This window comes from Euleptes europaea, chromosome 13 (genome assembly GCF_029931775.1).
Source record: "Euleptes europaea isolate rEulEur1 chromosome 13, rEulEur1.hap1, whole genome shotgun sequence".
In the NCBI taxonomy this organism is placed as follows: domain Eukaryota; kingdom Metazoa; phylum Chordata; class Lepidosauria; order Squamata; family Sphaerodactylidae; genus Euleptes; species Euleptes europaea.
Genome location: NC_079324.1, coordinates 54207329 through 54225314, shown reverse-complemented (window position 1 = coordinate 54225314; position 17986 = coordinate 54207329). Strand labels below are relative to the sequence as shown.

Here is a 17986-nt window from a genome sequence, read left to right as displayed (position 1 = left end):
CAATAAAGGGCTGGTACAGCACGAGGTACATTTTTATACAACTCTATGAACTTTGTCATTGAAAACATTATAGCCTTGAATTTGAGAGCACAGTGGAAGGCTATATAATTTGATTACCTATATTAATCAACTAGAGTACAACATATAAAACCAGTAATGCATAAGTCTGACTGGAGCCAGATAACCCTCTTGTGCATCTTAGAAAGATTTATTTTCAGTAATATAATTCATTTGACATGAAAGTATCATAATTGCTGTTGCTAGGAAGGGGTTTTTTTTGGTTAGGAAAAAGAATGGTCATGGTTTCGAGAGCAGCTTGTACTTTTAAATCTCTGAGTATGAAAAATGGTGGTGGCAGAGAATGGGGAAATGGGCTTGTTGTTGTAATTGTGACAGTTTTTCATTAAGCGGCTGAGCTAACAAATTGGTCCACCTTGAATTATATTTCTGCTGCATGAGCCAAAAAAAAAAATCCACTAATGTTGAAAAAAAAGAATCCAGGAGTAGGTGTGAATTTTCCTGCTGCATGGTGAGCCCTGCTTCCCTCAGCTTTACTTCTCAAAAGACACATGAACACATGAAGCTGCCTTATGCTGAATCAGACCCTCGGTCCATCAAAGTCAATATTGTCTACTCAGTCTGGCAGCAGCTCTCCAGGGTCTCAGGCTGAGGTCTTTTACATCACCTACTTGCCTAGTCCCTTGAACTGGAGATGCCGGGGATGACAGACATGATCACCTCTGAACAGAAAGACTAACAAAAATATTTTCTGGTAGGGTATGAGCTTTCGTGAGCCACAGCTCACTTCTTTTTACCCTTTTTGACTACTGCAAACAGACTAACACGCTACCCACTGTGAATTATCTGAACAGAAAGACTGACTATCTTTTTCTCTTTGTCCTGTGTCCCATACATCAGGCGTGCTGTCTGGTTTGCAGATTTACACACACACACCCCCGCCCAAGTGCTTCTAGCAGATTTACCCACTTGGACACGTTTTTGAGACTATAAAAAGCAAGGAAACACTCCACACTTGAAGAAAACTGCTCCAAGGACAGGAGTGCAGCCTTGAGTCTATGTCACAGACAGGCTCACCAGCTCTCATGTTCCTAAAAAAAATGCCAGAAGTGTCCATCTCTTAGCCACTGATGCTCCTGCAGTGGGGTCACTGGGGGTGTGGGTGGAAGGTAGCTATGAATTTCCCGCATTGTGCAGAGGGTTGGACTAGATGACTCTGTTGGTCCCTTCCAACTCTATGATTCTATGTCCTCCCTCTCATGGTCTGCCTAAGGTCATAAAATCAGCATTGCTGACAGGTGGCCAACTAGCAGAGGTGCTTAAAACCCTCCAGGGAAGGGGAGCTTACCACCTCCCGAGGAAGCCTGTTCCACTGAGGAACCGCACAAACTGTTAGAAAATTCTTCCTGATGTCTAGAAGGAAACTCTTCCAATTTAATTTCAACCTGTTGGTTCTGGTCCGACCTTCTGGAGTCGGACCATTGACATGTTGCTAGACCTTAAAATTGGTAATTGACCTATCACTGTAGCTTGATGCTATAGTGATAGTCAATTACCATTACTTTAAAAAAGCCTGGCAGGGGTGGAAGCCATGTTGGGCTGGGGCAAGGAAGGTATGATGAAAACGACTGTGGACACACCATTACTGCTGTGAATTACTGCTGAGAATGCAATGGTATACGCAGCAGCAATGGAAAAACTCAAAAAATCACTGCCAGGCGGATGCAGCCAAAGTTTGTCGTCCTACATCATGTCAATCCTGGCCACCGTGTGCCTTGGGGGGAAAGCAAACTGTCTGTGCCAGCCATAGTTCTAACCTGTAAAAATGGGGACAGTAGTCGCCTAGGTTTACTGTGACAGCAAACAATATTGAAGTACCCCAGCAAACAATATCCCAGTACCCTTTGTGATTTAAATAACGGATGAAGCCTTTTTTAAATTTCTCTTGGCAGTCCCTCAGTGAACCCTCCTTCCTCACCAGCGTTTTAACTGTTGGTTTTAACCTTTGTACTTTTTTTTTTAAGTGCTGGTTTTAACTCGTTTTAATGATGTATTTGTGCCTTGGTTTTAATGGCTTTTAAGGTGATATTTTAATTTGTGCGTTTTAATGTGTTAGCTGCCGGTGGCCCTATGAGGACAGAAAGGCAGCGCAAAAATCCTGTTTAATAACAGCAGCAGCAGCAGCATCTAGCAAGACAGATGATTAGTGATGGGTAGGAAGGAATTTCCCACAATGTCGCTTAAAACCACATCTTTGAAACAAATCAAATTATCGTAATTCAGATATGTTTATGGGGAGGGAATTCTAGAAGCTGGGTGCCAGATCAGGACAATCAGGGCTAGCCTAAAACAATTTCACACCTGGAACAGAAAATCTAAATGAGTTGCCACCACTTAGTGCTTTGGTGATTGGTATTCCCCACCCCAAAACTGGCACTAAACATAAAACCTCACCCACCCACCTAGCTCATCCCACAGTAGGGTTGCCATATCTGGGTTGGGAAATACCTGGAGCTTTTTGGGGTGGAGCCTGGGAGGGGTGGGGTTTGGGGAGGGACCTCAGTGGGGTACAATGCCATACAGTCAACCCTCTAAAGCAGCCATTTTCTCCAAGGGAACAGATCTTGGTCATCTGAAGATCAACTATAGTAGCGGGAGATATGAACATATGAAGCTGCCTTCTACTGAATCAGACCCTTAATCCATCGAAGTCAGTATTGTCTACTCACACCGGCAGCGGCTCTCCAGGGTCTCAGGCAGAGAGGTCTTTCACATCACCTACTTGTAGGGTTGTCAGGTCCCTCCTTTCCTCCGGCAGGAGGCTGTTCTCAGATAGCGCGCATGTGCGCTCGTCACTTCTGGTTTAGAACCGGAAGTGCTGCCTTGCAAGGGGCCTTATACCTCTTCGTTTGAGTGGTAAAGCGGCCCTTTACCACTCAAACTAAGAGGTATAAGGCCCCTTGCAAGGCAGAACCTGAATCTAAACTGGAAGTGACGCACGCGGTATGCATGTGTGCGTGCACGTTTGCCCACCAACCCTCAGGTGGTCGACGGGCAGAGGGGTAAATTGCCGGGGGTTTGCCTGCCACCAGCAGGCACCTGGCAACCCTACCTACTTGCCTAGCCCCTTTAACTGGAGACGCCGGGGATTGAACCTGGGATCTTCTGCATGCCAACCAGAGGCTCTACCACTGAGCCACAGCCCCTCCAGGTGCTACCTGGAGGTTGGTAACCCTATCCCACAACCATATTCAACTAATTAAAGTGCAATTGAGCCAAGAGCCACTGTAGTCTTATGGCTAGAGTGCCATGCTAGGATGTCAGCAGATCTAGTTTCAAATCCCTTTTTAAACCCTGAAGATCACTGGCTGACTTTGGGCCGACCACTCTCTTGTCAGCCTAACCTACCTCACAAGGTTGTTTTGAGGATTAAATGGGGGGAAGGAGATCAATGAACATTTTCCAGAACTTTTTGGAAGAAAGGCAGGATCAAAATGTTGTGAATGGATGTAACAGTCCTGACATTTCTTTTCAGTGTAATGGTTTTGTCCCTGGGATGAGGAAAAGAGTAACAAAGCACACAATGTTCACGGAGCCTCTCCCTCACCACAGGTTCCCAGCTAGCTCAGCTTGTATGTAGGGGCTGAAAAGCAGAAATCAAAAGGCAGCCTCTTTGGCTGGAATGGATTCTTTAAAGATGTCAGCTTCCACCATGGGGACTGTAATTCTCGTAAAGATTATGGGATTTTATCTAATTAAAAAAATACTGCCTTAACCAGTTCAGCAGATTTCACAGAGCTTTCATATCTGCTCTTAAGCTAATGTGAAAATAGGGGTAAGTAGATGCAGATGGCTTGTTTGACATAAGAGAAGAGAATGTGCAGAAATACAAAGGTCCAGGAAGGCAAGACCTTGGAATAAAGGGTGGAAGAAATTCCCATTGCCTGAAGCCACTGGAGAATCTCCTCATCTCAAATCTCCTCAGATGCCTCACTGAGTGAGGGTATCCAAGCTTCTTCTATCAATGGCACCACATGACAAAATATTTGCAATGCTGTTTCTGCTTTTGACTAGAAATTGAACCTTCTTAGCTGAGAGAAGACATAGCAATATACTGCCCCCCCCCCCATGGGAGAGGTAAGCCCTCACTATTGGGCTCCCTCAACACTCAACACTCGACTTTGATATTAGAAGCCAAGGTGCCGTTTATTTATTATCTATTTGTTTTTTAGAGAGGCATTTTGGATTATAGAGGGTGGAGGAAACAACTAAAAGTTGACTAGGGGTAGGAAAGGGATTGAGGGGGCATGAATAAGAAGCAGACATTAGCTATGGAAGAAAAAAGAAGGGAAGAGAAAGAAGGGAAAGGAGCAAAGACTTGAAGTTTGATCTGTCACATAATGAAATGTGAGTAATTTATGTTGTAGAGAGACGAAGAGTTGGGGACTCCTCGGGCTTGTTTTCTTGGCTGTATAATTGGCCCTGTTTTCATTTTGGGTATGTACACTAACCAACCATGCGATCACTTACTAAAGACACCAGACTTCACCACAGATACGAATGCAAGTTTTACAAAATATATTATCCCATAGTTTTAGTAATGCAGATAACCAAGCAATTACGTGGTAAGGAATCTTGGCGCATCGTAAACTGGTCATCTATATTGGCTCAGTGTGTAGTTTGGGGAAGTGGGGGGGGGGCAGGAGAATAAAAGGAAAGAAGGCCGAGTCCTCACCGGTGCCCCCAAGTTCATACTAAGGATGTGCTTCATTTCATTCTTCATTTTAGTCATTTACTTAAATTTCCCAGGAGCAGTGCATGGCTCATGAACCACAGCCTGACCATCTCTCTCTCATTCTCTTTCTCTTTGTTCACTCATCCATCTATCCATTATTCAATCTGCAGACTTTTTTTTCGGTTGGGGGTTGGCAAACCTCCCCTCCTTCCTTTAGTACTGCATGAGTCTTTGATTTTTGGTTGTTTTTCCAGCTTTGCTTTTTTTCCCCTTTTCCTCCTCCACTTCATTTTTACCAGTATTCTTTTATTAAAAAGCTCTTGAGGGTATGGGAACATCCACCGGCGTGCCCTGGAGTAAATCAAAAGCTGGCACTGATCTTGTAAAGGAGAGATGGCACTGGCTTTCACAGAGGGTGGGGGGGATGACTTCGTGTGGAGAAGTCATTTCTCTGACAACTGGTGGCTTTTATATCTCCTTCATGCATCACATGAAGGGCTTTAAGAGGGGAGTGGACATATTCATGGAGGAAAGGGGTATTCATAGCTATTAGTTGGAATGGATGCTGGTCATGCTGCATACCTGTTCTCTCTAGTATCAGAGGAGCATGCCTATTATATTGAGTGCGGTGGGACACGGGCAGGACGGTGCTGCTGCAGTCGTCTTGTTTGGGGGCTTCCTAGAGACACCCGGTTGGCCACTGTGTGAACAGACTGTTGGACTTGATGGGCCTTGGTCTGATCCAGCAGGGCCTTTCTTATGTTCTTATGAAATGGACCGTTTTTAGGCGTTGTTTTTTTAAGGCATGAAAGATCTGCTTGTCAAATCCCAGCAATGATTTTCCAGTTGCTGGCTTTTCTTTCTCTCTTCAGTCCCCCGCCCCAGTCTCCATTTTCAGTTGCTCAGCCTGCTAATATTTCTGCCTGAACTCTTTCACGACAGAAGCAAATGAAAATTACACCGTGGTTTTTAGGTCTCTGTTCCCTGATTTCTGCTTGTCATGTCATGAACTTCTCCGGAGCAGTGAAATGGCAGCCCATTTCCCAGAGAGCTCCAGACAGATTTCCAAAGTTGTCTTGTTAACAGCTTGTCAGAAACCTACATTTCAGTCTCACTGAGTTTATATCATGCAAAGAGAGAGAGAAGTTGCAGGAAATTATGATTTTTACAGGTTCTGACATTTTTCTAAAGAACTGAAATGCTCAAGGCTGTTCTTTCTCAACTCCCCCCCCCCACCTCCTCCCTCCCGCCTGCCTCCCTTAACAGGCTGTGCTGTTTGGGGGTAATATTCTGCGTTTGCAGCAACTGAACATCAGAGTAACATTCAGTTTTTCTCCCTTTAAACATGTTCTTTGAATTATTTAAGGTGTTTTGATGTAGGCTAGAATTTGTAACAAAGTCCTCCAGCTTTTATCCTAACCAAAAAAAAAAAATTCAAAAAGGTTGCATTTTCCCCCTTCCTCGGTTGCTTCTTTTCTCCCACCCCAACTCTTCTCCCCCCCACCCCACAACTCCTTTTCCTCCCTCTCATTTTCCTCCCTCCTCTTTCTGCTTTTAATAGATCCTAGGTTGGAGCGTCAGGGGACTTCCTTTTATGTTGTACAGCATGAAATGACTTAGTCAGGGCCTTCCTGATTAATTTATGAAGACTAAGGAAAAGAGGAGAAGAGAGGGGGGGGCTGGGGAATAAAGCAGGGGCCCCGGGGGAATTGACCCTAAGCTGTAGCAAATGAACTCGGTTTTGTGGAATGAAAAGAGACTTTTAAATAGTATTTTTAAAGTATTGGCTCCTTGACCCAGTGAGGGATTTATACCGTCCAACAAAGCTGGTTGAAGAGGAAATGCCAGGCCTTTTTTTTTTTTTTTAATGCTTAAAAACCAGTGTACGTTTGAGAATTAATGTGCCCTGGGAGGGGAAGGAGCCTGAAAAGCCTCCATTTCCATCACAGATACACAGAAACACTTGCTTCTCTCTCGGTTTTCACATGACAGCTGTTGGTCACTTAACGAAACGTCCTCCGCAACGGGGGCTCCCCTCGGACCGCGCCAGCCAGCGCCAGACTCAGGATGCATCATTGCCTCTCGAAATTAGCTATAGCGCTCTGGGCTGCCATCAGTTGCCACCGCTAATGCGCTATGCTTCCTCCCCCCCCACACACACACACATGCACAGGCTGCCATGCAGAGAGAGTGTTGTCGTGCGGTGTGGCCAAATGCTGAGCAGAAGAAGAGGAAAGTGGGGGGTGGGAGAAATGAGGGAAAGCAATTGCTGCCCCGAGGCTCAGCCTGTTTCTTACAGCTTTGCCCCCCACCCCACCCCCTTGGCATTTGGAAGCCTGAGCTGGTCTAGCCGTGGGGAGGCCTCTGGACTCATTTCATCAAGCTGTCGAAGAGCTAGTGGAGCTAAGAGGACTCTCTCCTGCCTGGGGCAAGTTCAAGTCAACATTCGATTTCCTCTTTTCTTCCTTCCCGTCTCTCGGCTCTTCTCCCTCCCTGCTGCCCACCTCTTGGCCAGTTTCTGCGCTTCTCCCCGAGCTGCGGCACTTCACGGTTTCTTGCCAGCAGGAAAACAGCTTCAGGGGACCTTATAAAGGACACAGTGGCAAAATTGCTGCAATAAATCAGTTTCCCCCCCCCCCACGACACTTGGCGGCAGCTTAATGTTTTAATGTGTGTAAGCCTCAAGTCCCATTAGCGGGCTTGGCTCATGATAAAGAGCCCTCTTCCCATCTTCTTAAGCAACACTGTTGTGGTGCCGAAGGGGGATAGGAGGGGCGCTTCCTTCCCAAATATATACACAACTGCACTTATAAGCACGCCTTTTGTGTTTGTTTATCTGCGGGGTGAGGGGGGACACTGTGAAGGGGCATTCGTAAATGGATAGGCTGAGCCGTGTCTCATCACTCCCTTGCCAATCATAGAATCGTAGAGTTGGAAGTGACCATCAGGGTCATCTAGTCCAACCCCCTGCACAATGCAGGAAACTCACGACTACCTCCCCCCTACACCCCCATCGACCCCCACTCCATGTCCAGAAGATGGCCAGGTGCCCTCCCACTCACAATCTGCCTAAGGTCACAGAATCAGCATTGCTGACAGATGGCCATCTAGCCTATTCTTAAAAACCTCCAGGGAAGGAGAGCTCACCACCTCCCAAGGAAGCCTGTTCCACTGAGGAACTGCTCTAGCTGTTAGAAAATTCTTCCTAATGTCTAGATGGAAACTCTTTTGATTAAATTTCAACCCGTTGGTTCTGGTCCGACCTTCTGGGGCAACAGAAAACAACTCAGCACCCTCCTCTATATGACAGCCCTTCAAGTAGTTGAAGATGGTTATCATATTACCTCTCAGCCTTCTCCTCTTCAGGCTAAACATACAGTAGCTCCTTAAGGGAAAAGATTTATATATTTCCTTTGTGAGCTGCTGAAGGTAACATCCAGAGGGGCAGCCGTGTTAGTCTGTTGCTGCAAAAAATAAACAGGAATGGAATGAAACTTTACAGTCTCTCAAAACTTTATTCCAGCATAAGATTTCACAGAACAGATCCCGCTTCTTCAGAGGAGAAAGCTTGTGCTGAAATAAAAGTTTTGTTAGTCTTTAAGATGCTACGGAACTCGTTTAATTCTGAAGATAACGTGGAATTTTCCAGTATACATGAGTTGATAGGTGGGTAGAAGTGTGTGTCAAGTGTAGACAAATATCATGTCACGGTAGGGTTGCCAACCTCCAGGTACTAGCTGGAGATCTCCTGCTATTACAACTGATCTCCAGCTGATAGAAATCAGTTCACCTGGAGAAAATGGCTGCTTTGGCAATTGGACTCTATGGCATTGAAGTCCCTCCCCAAGCCCCGCCCTCCTCAGGCTTCGCCCCCAAAATCTCCCGCCGATGGCGAAGAGGGACCTGGCAACCCTATATCACAGCTAGTGGGTTGGGAGACCCAAACCCACAGCCCTGAGGTACTTCATCCTCCTCTCTTATTGCCATTAAGAAAGTAATGTCCAACTCTCAGATGCCGGTACTATGGACAGTGACCCTGAGGTAGAGGAACCTCTCTCAGTAGACCTCTTGTTCTCCAAGTTTGCCCAAGGCACCATTCGTATAACTGCCCTCCAGAAAGATTGAATGGCTGAACCTATTCACAAGACTGATGGTCTGAACCTTACCAACAAGACGTCTGTATTCTCTTTTCTAAGAAGACATAACTATTGAAAACTGCTTGGTGCCACACTAATGGAGTCTGCCCTGGTCTCCTCCACTGAGAAGCCCTAGCTCAGTTGAACATATCTTCAGTTAAGGAGCAGTGCTTGCTTAGCTTCCGAGATCTGACGAGATTGGGCTATTCTGGGCTACCCAGGGCAGGGCAGGCACTAGATACAGAAAACTTAGATACAGAGATCCAGCATGGTGTAGTGGTTAAGAGTGGTGGTTTGGAGCGGTGGACTCTAATCTGGAGAACTGGGTTTGATTCCCCACTCCTCCACATGAGCGGCGGACACTAATCTGATGAACCGGGTTGGTTTTCCCACTCCTCCACATGAAGCCAGCTGGGTGACCTTAGGCGAGTCACACACTCTCAGCCCCACCTACCTCATAGGGTGTCTGTTGTGGGGAGGGAAGGGAAGGAGTTTGAAAGCCAGTTTGATTCTTCCTTAAGTGGTGGAGAAAGTCGGCATATAAAAACAACTCTTCTTCCTTATTTTGTCCAGCTGTGGTCTGGCTTGCTAAACAGGCATTAGCTCTTTTCTGCAACAAGCTGGAAGAAAAAAAAAATCCCATGACCCTTCTCTACAACCTCATCTGCATAAATGCAAGTCGGAGCAAGATGAAATTCTCCTTCAGTTGACTCACACTGCATTTCAAGTATATTGGGTAACTCCAATAAAAACCACAGAACACTCATTCTCTTTATCTCTCTAAAATCTATATGTTGCGTACTGCCCTTTAGTAAATGAGTAAGGCCTTTTAGGATTGCAAGGTAACTGCGTAGGCCTTAGGGACTGAGGCACTAAAGATGGAACTTTGATACCACTTCAGACAAAAAAAAGTTTTTAAGTCGAGAGTGTCTTATTCTATACCTTCAGTCAGAAGTCAATAGGTGCTGAGCCATCAACAGGTGTGGTGGACATAAGTTTGTTAAATGCAGTTTTAAACCCATTGGCTGAGGACTCCCAAGTGAATTGAGGCAAAGGGACGAAAAGCCACTCTGCTTTCTGTCAACCCCAGATCTGGGGAGTTTTGTAGGAGTTTCCTGTGTGGGGCTTTATAAAGTTTAAAGAAGTAGGAAATTTGGAACGGCACGTGTTTCCCAAGAGGTATGTAAGATGGTATCCTATCATTCTGCTAAGTATGGGACCAGGCCAGAACCAGTGCAGTATGATACAATCCATAATCTCTGAAAATTTACTGGTGGTCCCAGACCCTAAGAGCATCCAGCTGTCCTCGACAAGAGCCAGGGCTTTTTCGGCCCTGACTCCGGGCTGGTGGAATGCTCTGCTGGGTAACATCAGGGCCCTGCGGGATGTGAAAGTTTTCCGCAGGGTCTGCAAGACAGAGCTTTTCCACCAGGCCTACAATTGAGGACAGCCACCTGTATTTGCTCATATTATCTATACAATCTACTGGCCTCCCCCCCCCTTTCCCCCTTAGTGGGAACAACAAAAAGCAAAGGGTTGCCACCTGTATGGTCCCTACAGCTTTTAGGCTTGCGTGCCATCATATTAGGTTTTTAGAATTTTATTGGTGGTTTTATTATGGATTTTACTGTATATTTATATTGTATATTGTTGTGTTTTTAAAATGATGTTACCCGCACTGAGCCGGCTTGCTGGGGAGGGCGGGTTATAAGTCTAATAAATAAATAAAAGGGCAGGATGCATTTGACATGCTCCAGTGGTCCCTGTCAGCCTATCTAAACTGGCTCGAACCAAGCCTTAGTGTCATGATTTCCTCCAAAGGAGCATGGGAATTATGGCTTTGCTTTTCTTTTTTAAATGGAAATGCATAGCTCCTTGGCTGAAATGTAATTCTCAGTGTTCCTAGTTCAGTTGATACGGTACCTAGACCTTGCTCCTAACCAAGTCGCAACATGTAATGAGGTTTACAATTAAAGTGAGGATTAACAATTTAAATACAATTCTGTCCTTTTTTTTAACTTGCATTTTTGTGTGGGATTACTTGGAGAAGCAGCAGTCTTTCACATGGCTCCCAAAACGCCACTGGCTCTGTTTTGCTGTGGCCATTGCAAGAGCACACTACGCAGAGGCAGGCAATGGCAAACCACCTCTGCACACTTCTTGCCTTGAAAACCCTGTGGGGTCTCCATAGGTCAGCTGTGACTTGACAGCCCTTTACACACATGCATTGCAAAACAGCTGTTCATTGCATCTCCCTGTTATCAGCATCACAAACAGGCCATCCTTTTTCTGGGAATCTGACCAAGGTTCATGACCTTTAAGAAGAGAAGGGAGACATATTTACCACGAGCCTCTCCAATTGCAGGGGAATGAAATAAATAATGAGGCAGATACTTGGGCTGGGGACTGTGACATATGGACCTGTGACGCGGCATTGCACCAAGCCAGAAACATTGGTGCATCTAGTTTAGTAGGATCTCAGCAGAGAAAGGTGTTCCCCAGCACTTGTAAACTATGGCTCAAGGATGTACTCTACCACTGAACCAGAGTCCCTCGCCAACAGTGAAGCCACTTTGAGTCTGATTTAATTTTTGGACTTCCGTTTAGACACGGTTTACTGTAAAACCCATAGGTCAGAACAATATGGTTTAAAAAAATTAGAAATATTTAATAATTAGAAACAAATAGCTTAAAATGATGTTAAAAAGATGGCCCTTCTTGACTATTACAGACACTTCAGAGTTACAGTGAGAAAAGCAACCATGTTTTATTAAGTTTAGTCCTGGGAGCATTTTCCTGTTTGGTATTGTCGATTTCATACACCTGTCACTTTTTGAAAATTTTAAATTCAAGGCTTATTTTTATTTAATTAAATATGCTCGCCAGTCTGTAGTGCAGAGGTTAAAATTCATACACCCACAAAGAGAATCAGGAAATCTCAAAGGCATTTCTAGCCTATTTAACTACCTCCTTTAACTACAGGCTTGTTTGTCAAGTCTCTTTTAAAGAGTTAAGGTCCAGCCCAGGTTATAGCTTGGATCTCTATCGCCTAGCAAGATTAGACTTACTTTCATTAGAAACCAATGCAGATGAAGCCAAATCCACAAAGTCTTGTTTGCTTGGGATTTTTCTCTCTTGTCCTCCCCACCCCCCCAATTTACATCCCCCTAGCAGGATTCAGGCTTAAGCTTGTCACTGCCCCCAAACTGTTTTACAAAAAAAAGTGGGGCAATTAGGGTTTGCTTTGCAAACATTCTTGGTGGAATTAAGAGGCAATTGGCACAACTGTAGCCAGTAATCCCTTTACAAGCCTTTATGAACACAACACAATAGGCTGTTTACAGATTTACTTATAGACCAGGAGTGTTAACAGGCCTGTAGAAAAATTCAGGTAATTGAGGCTTTTGTCTTTCAATGAGCCCCCATAGCTGTCAACGGGTTGCCATTCCTCACATTTCTTTAGCTGTGTATTTTGACAAGGGCTTTTGTCCCATTGACAACAGCTGTGTGGGAGGTGAGGCCTTGGAGAGCTTTTTTTTAAACACCCCCCCTAAATTCCTCCATGGTTGACATTCTGTAGGGAAGGGCTGTGTGCTAACTTGTTATATGGTTTAAACGTCAACCTGAGGCATTTTCTTTAGGGAAAAAAAACACAAAAAACTTTTGATGATGCTCTTTCTGTACTTTTAGGCCTAGGTTTAGAACTAGTGATATTCGTTCCCACCTTCAGAGAAAAGGGTGTTTATATGTTCAGAATTTCCCCAGTTTTGGTTGAAAGTTTATATGTCATGATATTGAAAACAACCCAGTTCACACAATGAAATTCCACTAAGGCTGCATTCACATGTTACAGTAAACCCAAAGGGTGGTTTGGTCAAACTGGGTTACAGTAGTTATGATGTCTGAACACAGATGGCCCAACTAGCCAAGGTTTGCTGATTGATTCCAAAGCAGGATTTCAAGCTAAGGTTTGTAGCTGGGTTCTTAACCTGTGTTTGTACTGATTGTCATTTGTTGTGAGGTCTGAGTTCACAAGCCCTTAGGTAGTAGTTTCTCTGAAGTTGTAGGGCTGTTTGTGCTCCCATTCTGTGAAATCCAAAATCTTACAGATCGGTACCTACTGCAAGTGAACAAACACACCTGTGGTGTTTGATGAAAATTCATTGAATTTTACAACTTGCAGATTAACTCTGTCTGTACACATTATTACTTGTCTTGTTAGAATTTTGTCATTTAATTCTCCTATATAAATCAGAACCGTGATTTATATATGATGCTGAAAAATGCCCTGATCCTATTTGTTACCCTAATTAAACAAAATTTAAAAGTTAGAAGCAACATTTGTTGTGTCCTCAAAGTGTCTCTAAGCTGGTTTGTCCATTGTAAATGTCTATGAAAGCAGAGAACAATCTGTTCTGTTCCCTTAATCAGGAATTCCTATCTAGAATGTTATGGGGGGGATCTCTAAAGGATTATGAGATAGCTTCCCTGAGTTCAGTGGGGCTGGAAAGAAAAGCAGAGGAAATCCAGGGTTAATTGCTTCTTCCAGTATTGTTCTCATTGTATCACACAAACAGCACAGGAGTGAACTACTTAATGCAGGGCCACATTTGGTATCAGTTAGTCCTGCAGTACAAGATATAATAAATGCATCTGGAGAGTGCCGCATCTTTCCTTTCCTTTAACCCTCACCCCATTTTGTCTGTATGCAGAGGTCCGTACAATGTAATCCTGACAAATGTCTTAATATTCATTTGTGCATTTACTTGTGAATTTACATAATAATATTTTTACATTTCCTTGTAGGTAAAAGGTAAAGGTCCCCTGTGCAAGCACCGGGTTATTCCTAACCCATGGAATGACGTCACATCCCAACGTTTTCTAGGCAGGCTTTGTTTACGGGGTGGTTTGCCAGTGCCTTCCCCAGTCATCTTCCCTTTATCCCCAGCAAACTGGGTACTCATTTTACCGACCTGGGAAGGATGGAAGGCTGAGTCAACCTTGTGCCGGCTACCTGAAACTGACTCCCGTAGGGATTGAACTCAGGTCGTGAGCAGAGCTTTAGACTGCAGTACTGCAACTTACCACTCTGCACCACAGGGCTCATGCCTGTAACCAATGGGTACATTATTATATAATGTTGTGTGAGCGGTAGATTTCAGTAATCTCTTCATTTCACATGGTAAGCCATGTTAGTTTGCAGTAGAAGAGCCAGTTTCGAGTCCAGTAGCACCTTTAAAGACCAACAAGATTTCCCGGGTATAAGCCTGGATCTTGCTCCAATGATCCTTTAGTAGATTTCCAATGATCCTTTAGTAGTAACCATTACTTAGAGGCAGGGGTAGTTTTGTTGCCTAGAGATAAATGCAAGTTGGTGGTAATAGAGGTTTTTTTTTACTGCCGTCAAGTCACATCTGGTGACCCTGTAGAGTTTTCAAGGCAAGAAACTTTTGGAGGTAGTTTGCCATTGCCTGCCTCCGCATCACAACCCTGGTGTTCCTTGGAGGTCGCCCATCCAAATACTAACCAGGGCCAACCCTGCTTGGCTTCTGAGATCTGACACTGGGGCTGTCCAAGTCAGGGTGGTACAAGAATAGTCAAGAGGAAAATATAATCAATGTGTTTCATCTTGACACTCCTTTTCTCGTTCAAAAAAGTAAGGCCAGCTTTAGAGTGCCATGGACTCAACTTTGATGCAGCTTTAATCTTTTTTGTTTTTAAATCAAGAACCTCAGAAAACGTTTCACATTTTATATTTATATTTATGCTAATTCCAAATATGTAATATTTTTAATTAAGCGCTTAACGGCTTTTATGAGTGAGAGATTGTGGGAGGTTATAGGGGCTCACACTTGATGCACTTTTATATGAGTTATGTTATGTATGTATATCTGTTATGTTTTTATGCTGGTCTTGGACCGTATTAAACTCTCTTTGTACTTTGAAAACGTTTCACATGTTTGAATTTCAAACCTTAGCAGACTGGTATTGAACACCCAAGATCTATGTGATTTGAAATAAAGATTGGAGCGTATCGAAGAACCAGTAGGCACCAGCACTTCAAATCGCATAAGAAAAATATAATAAAACAAGAAGTACTCCACCCATTCCTTGTGAAGCCCAAAAGTGACAAACACACCCATTGACACTGTTTACATCTGCCACTGTGAATGGTATAGGTGGTTTTCAGTGCCATCCTAAACAGAGTTACACCCTTTTAAGCTCTGCAACTTCAGTGGATTTAGAAGGGTGTAACAATACTTAGACGTGAACTGTTAGGCAACAACTCATGAACTGCTCGTTTTACGCTGATAATCCTTTGTCTTTTAATTGGACTATACCAGTTGAGAACAGTTAGTAAAAATTATATTGCGTAATCATTTGGAACTACTGATGATTTTACGAAAAGGAGTTCTTCGTTTAAAATATACTTTTAAAATACCAAAGCATCAGTCATAAAATAAATTAGGATAAATATATATATCCTGAGCTAGCAGAGCTTTGGTTCATTTTGTATGCCTCTTTAAGCAACAGTGTGTAGTTTGATGGTTTATTTTATTTTGAATGTTATCTAGGCAAAAAATGTTTATCTCCATTGAACAACGTTGAGTAATTTTGTACCTTTTAGAAAGATGTAATAGATTTGTACACTTCTTACACAGCTGTAGTTCTGAGAGGCCAAACTTATACTTACATGCTTTGGGCTTTTTAATATAGTTACTTGTATATATTTAAATAATTGCAAGACTTTTAAGAATTTGGCATCAGTGCCCATTTCAGTCATACTCGAAGAAGCAGCAAAACAGAATGTCAAGGAAAGAAAGAAATCACACTGGAGAATCAGCGTTGGCTAACCAAGATTCATTTTTCAATCAATTTCCAGTTAAATTTCATGGCTGAAAATTAAATAAGTGTACATTGAAAGGGAAGGGGAAAGAATCCACACACATACACTCTTTTTTGGTAAAGGAAAGTCACACATTTATAGGTAGACAAAGTCTCTCGGTGGGAGTATCAAGCAAAATACTAGTAAAAATTCCTACCTTCTCTATAGTCCTACCATGTATCATAAAATGCATTATGTGTCATCTTCAAAGGACTCAAAGGAGTCCATTTACTTGATGCTTCAGACCTTGGTGGGGCATAGGAGAATGTGCATTAGCCATTCATGCTGCTGGTTCCACCACTTTATTGCAGATCTCTTTATAGCAGCTTAGATGATGAAGCTTGGATGGCCACTGAATTCTCATTTTCCTTTCCCTTCTGTTCCCTCAAGAACTTGGTGCAGACACTGTCATAGTCCTGCTGGAAGAATTATTCCTTCTTCCTCTGTTTTGCTTACTCGTGTATGGTGAAGCTGGGTTTTTAAATATGCTCTTTAGGGGCCTTCTAGGTAGCCTTAACATAGTCAAGTAGTCAAAGCTCATTTTCCCAACTAAAGAGTCTTTCATAAACCCGATCTATATCAGTTGAAGAAGAAGAAGAGTTGGTTTTTATATGCCGACTTTCTCTGCCGCTTAAGGGAGAATCAAACCAGCTTACAATCACCTTCCCTTCCCCTCCCCACAACAGACGCCCTGGGAGGTAGGTGAGGCTGAGAGAGCGTGACTTGCCCAAGGTCACCCAGCTGGCTTCATGTGTAGGAGTGGGGAAACAAATTCATTTCACCAGATTAGCCTCCACTGCTCATGTGGAGGAGTGAGGAATCAAACCCGGTTCCCCAGATTAGAGTCCGCCGTTCATGTGGAGGAGTGGGGAATTAAACCTGGTTCTCCAGATCAGACTCCACTGCTCCAAACCACTGCTCTTAACCACTACACCATGCTGGCTCTGGAATGCTCTGGATCTTCCTTTTTATCAGTAGCTAAGATATCGTGGAATCTCCCCTCTCACAGATTTACTAGGTGGCTTTAAGCGATCTCCTCTTTTTCAATCTCAGCACCTAACCAGACGTCATATTTTACCCATGCACGCTTACAGGTGCTTTGATGGCAAAATCCAAAGTCAACCAATTCAAACCCTCTGTCTAAAATAATGTAACTAGAGAAGAAGCTGTCAGTGGGCAGCTGACACAATCTGCTGTAATATATACCACAGAGAAGATAAGATTTCTCTGTTTAATGCAGAACCCCCTGCCGTTTGGAGGTCATTTTCTGCCTGTGCAGAATGGCCCCAATAGTTTCATTTTTTAACATTTTGCAATGGTAATGCCTTCTTATGCCTCCAACTGGTGAGATCCATGCATCCCTAAACAATCCAAGGTGTCATTATCCTGCCGAATACACAGCTGAAAACAGAACCACTTCATTTTCAGAGTCAGCAAGCGTGTTCAATGTAATGCTACTTAAGTGCACATTTCCCCCCATCTCCTCCTCTGTGGTCATTATCATTTTTCCTAGAAAACATTGTCACAACTTTGTGATCTAAGATTTTTAACTTCACGGGAGCAATTGGGGCTACAAATTGTAGCTCTTTCCAACAGAACAGAGAAATCCCACTTTCACCTGGTCTCAGACAGTCGTCTGAAGGTATGAAATTTAATACTGTTGGAGCCAGTGTGATGTAGTGGTTAAGAGCGGTGGTTTGGAGCGGTGGACTGATCTGGAGAACCAGGTTGGATTCCCCACTCCTCCACATGAGCGACGGAGGCTAATCTGGTGAACTGGCTTTGTTTCCCCACTTCTCCACACAGAGCCAGCTGTAGGGAGAGGGAGAAAGAGCATTCGGTGTACACACATGCAGTTTATTTCCTGAAAATGTACACCTCACACACAATTTTTATATTGTCCATCAACATGAGGGTGGGGTTAGCTGAGTTGCTCTCCCTTCACCCCTTGAGGTGTCTAGATTGCTGTGACAGCAGCATTCCATAGGCTTCCTTTTGCAGAAGCCATGCTGATTCTCCTTCAGAGAGGCTTGTTCGTCAGTATGCCACAATATGTTTCTTCTGAGTGTCGAGCAAGGTTTTAAGATATATAAATATGTCAGTGTGCTTTTCCATGTTTTTCATGCATCCTTTTCTCTTTTTTGTCTCCAATCTACAGTGCGACAGCGAGAGTGAAATTGACGACAAGGTAAGAGCAAATATCCCTTTTGT

At 43.8% G+C, this 17986-nt stretch overlaps 1 protein-coding gene across 14 annotated transcripts in view; it reads left to right on the top strand.

Moving 5' to 3' along the window:
• Positions 1–17986, top strand: part of FBRSL1 (fibrosin like 1) — an 823361-nt gene that overhangs the window by 529618 nt on the left and 275757 nt on the right. For all 14 annotated transcript variants that reach the window (XM_056859856.1, XM_056859849.1, XM_056859860.1 and 11 more), the window contains one exon: positions 17934–17963. In XM_056859856.1, the coding sequence (XP_056715834.1) occupies positions 17934–17963 (30 nt within the window). The remainder of the gene's footprint in view (positions 1–17933; positions 17964–17986) is intronic.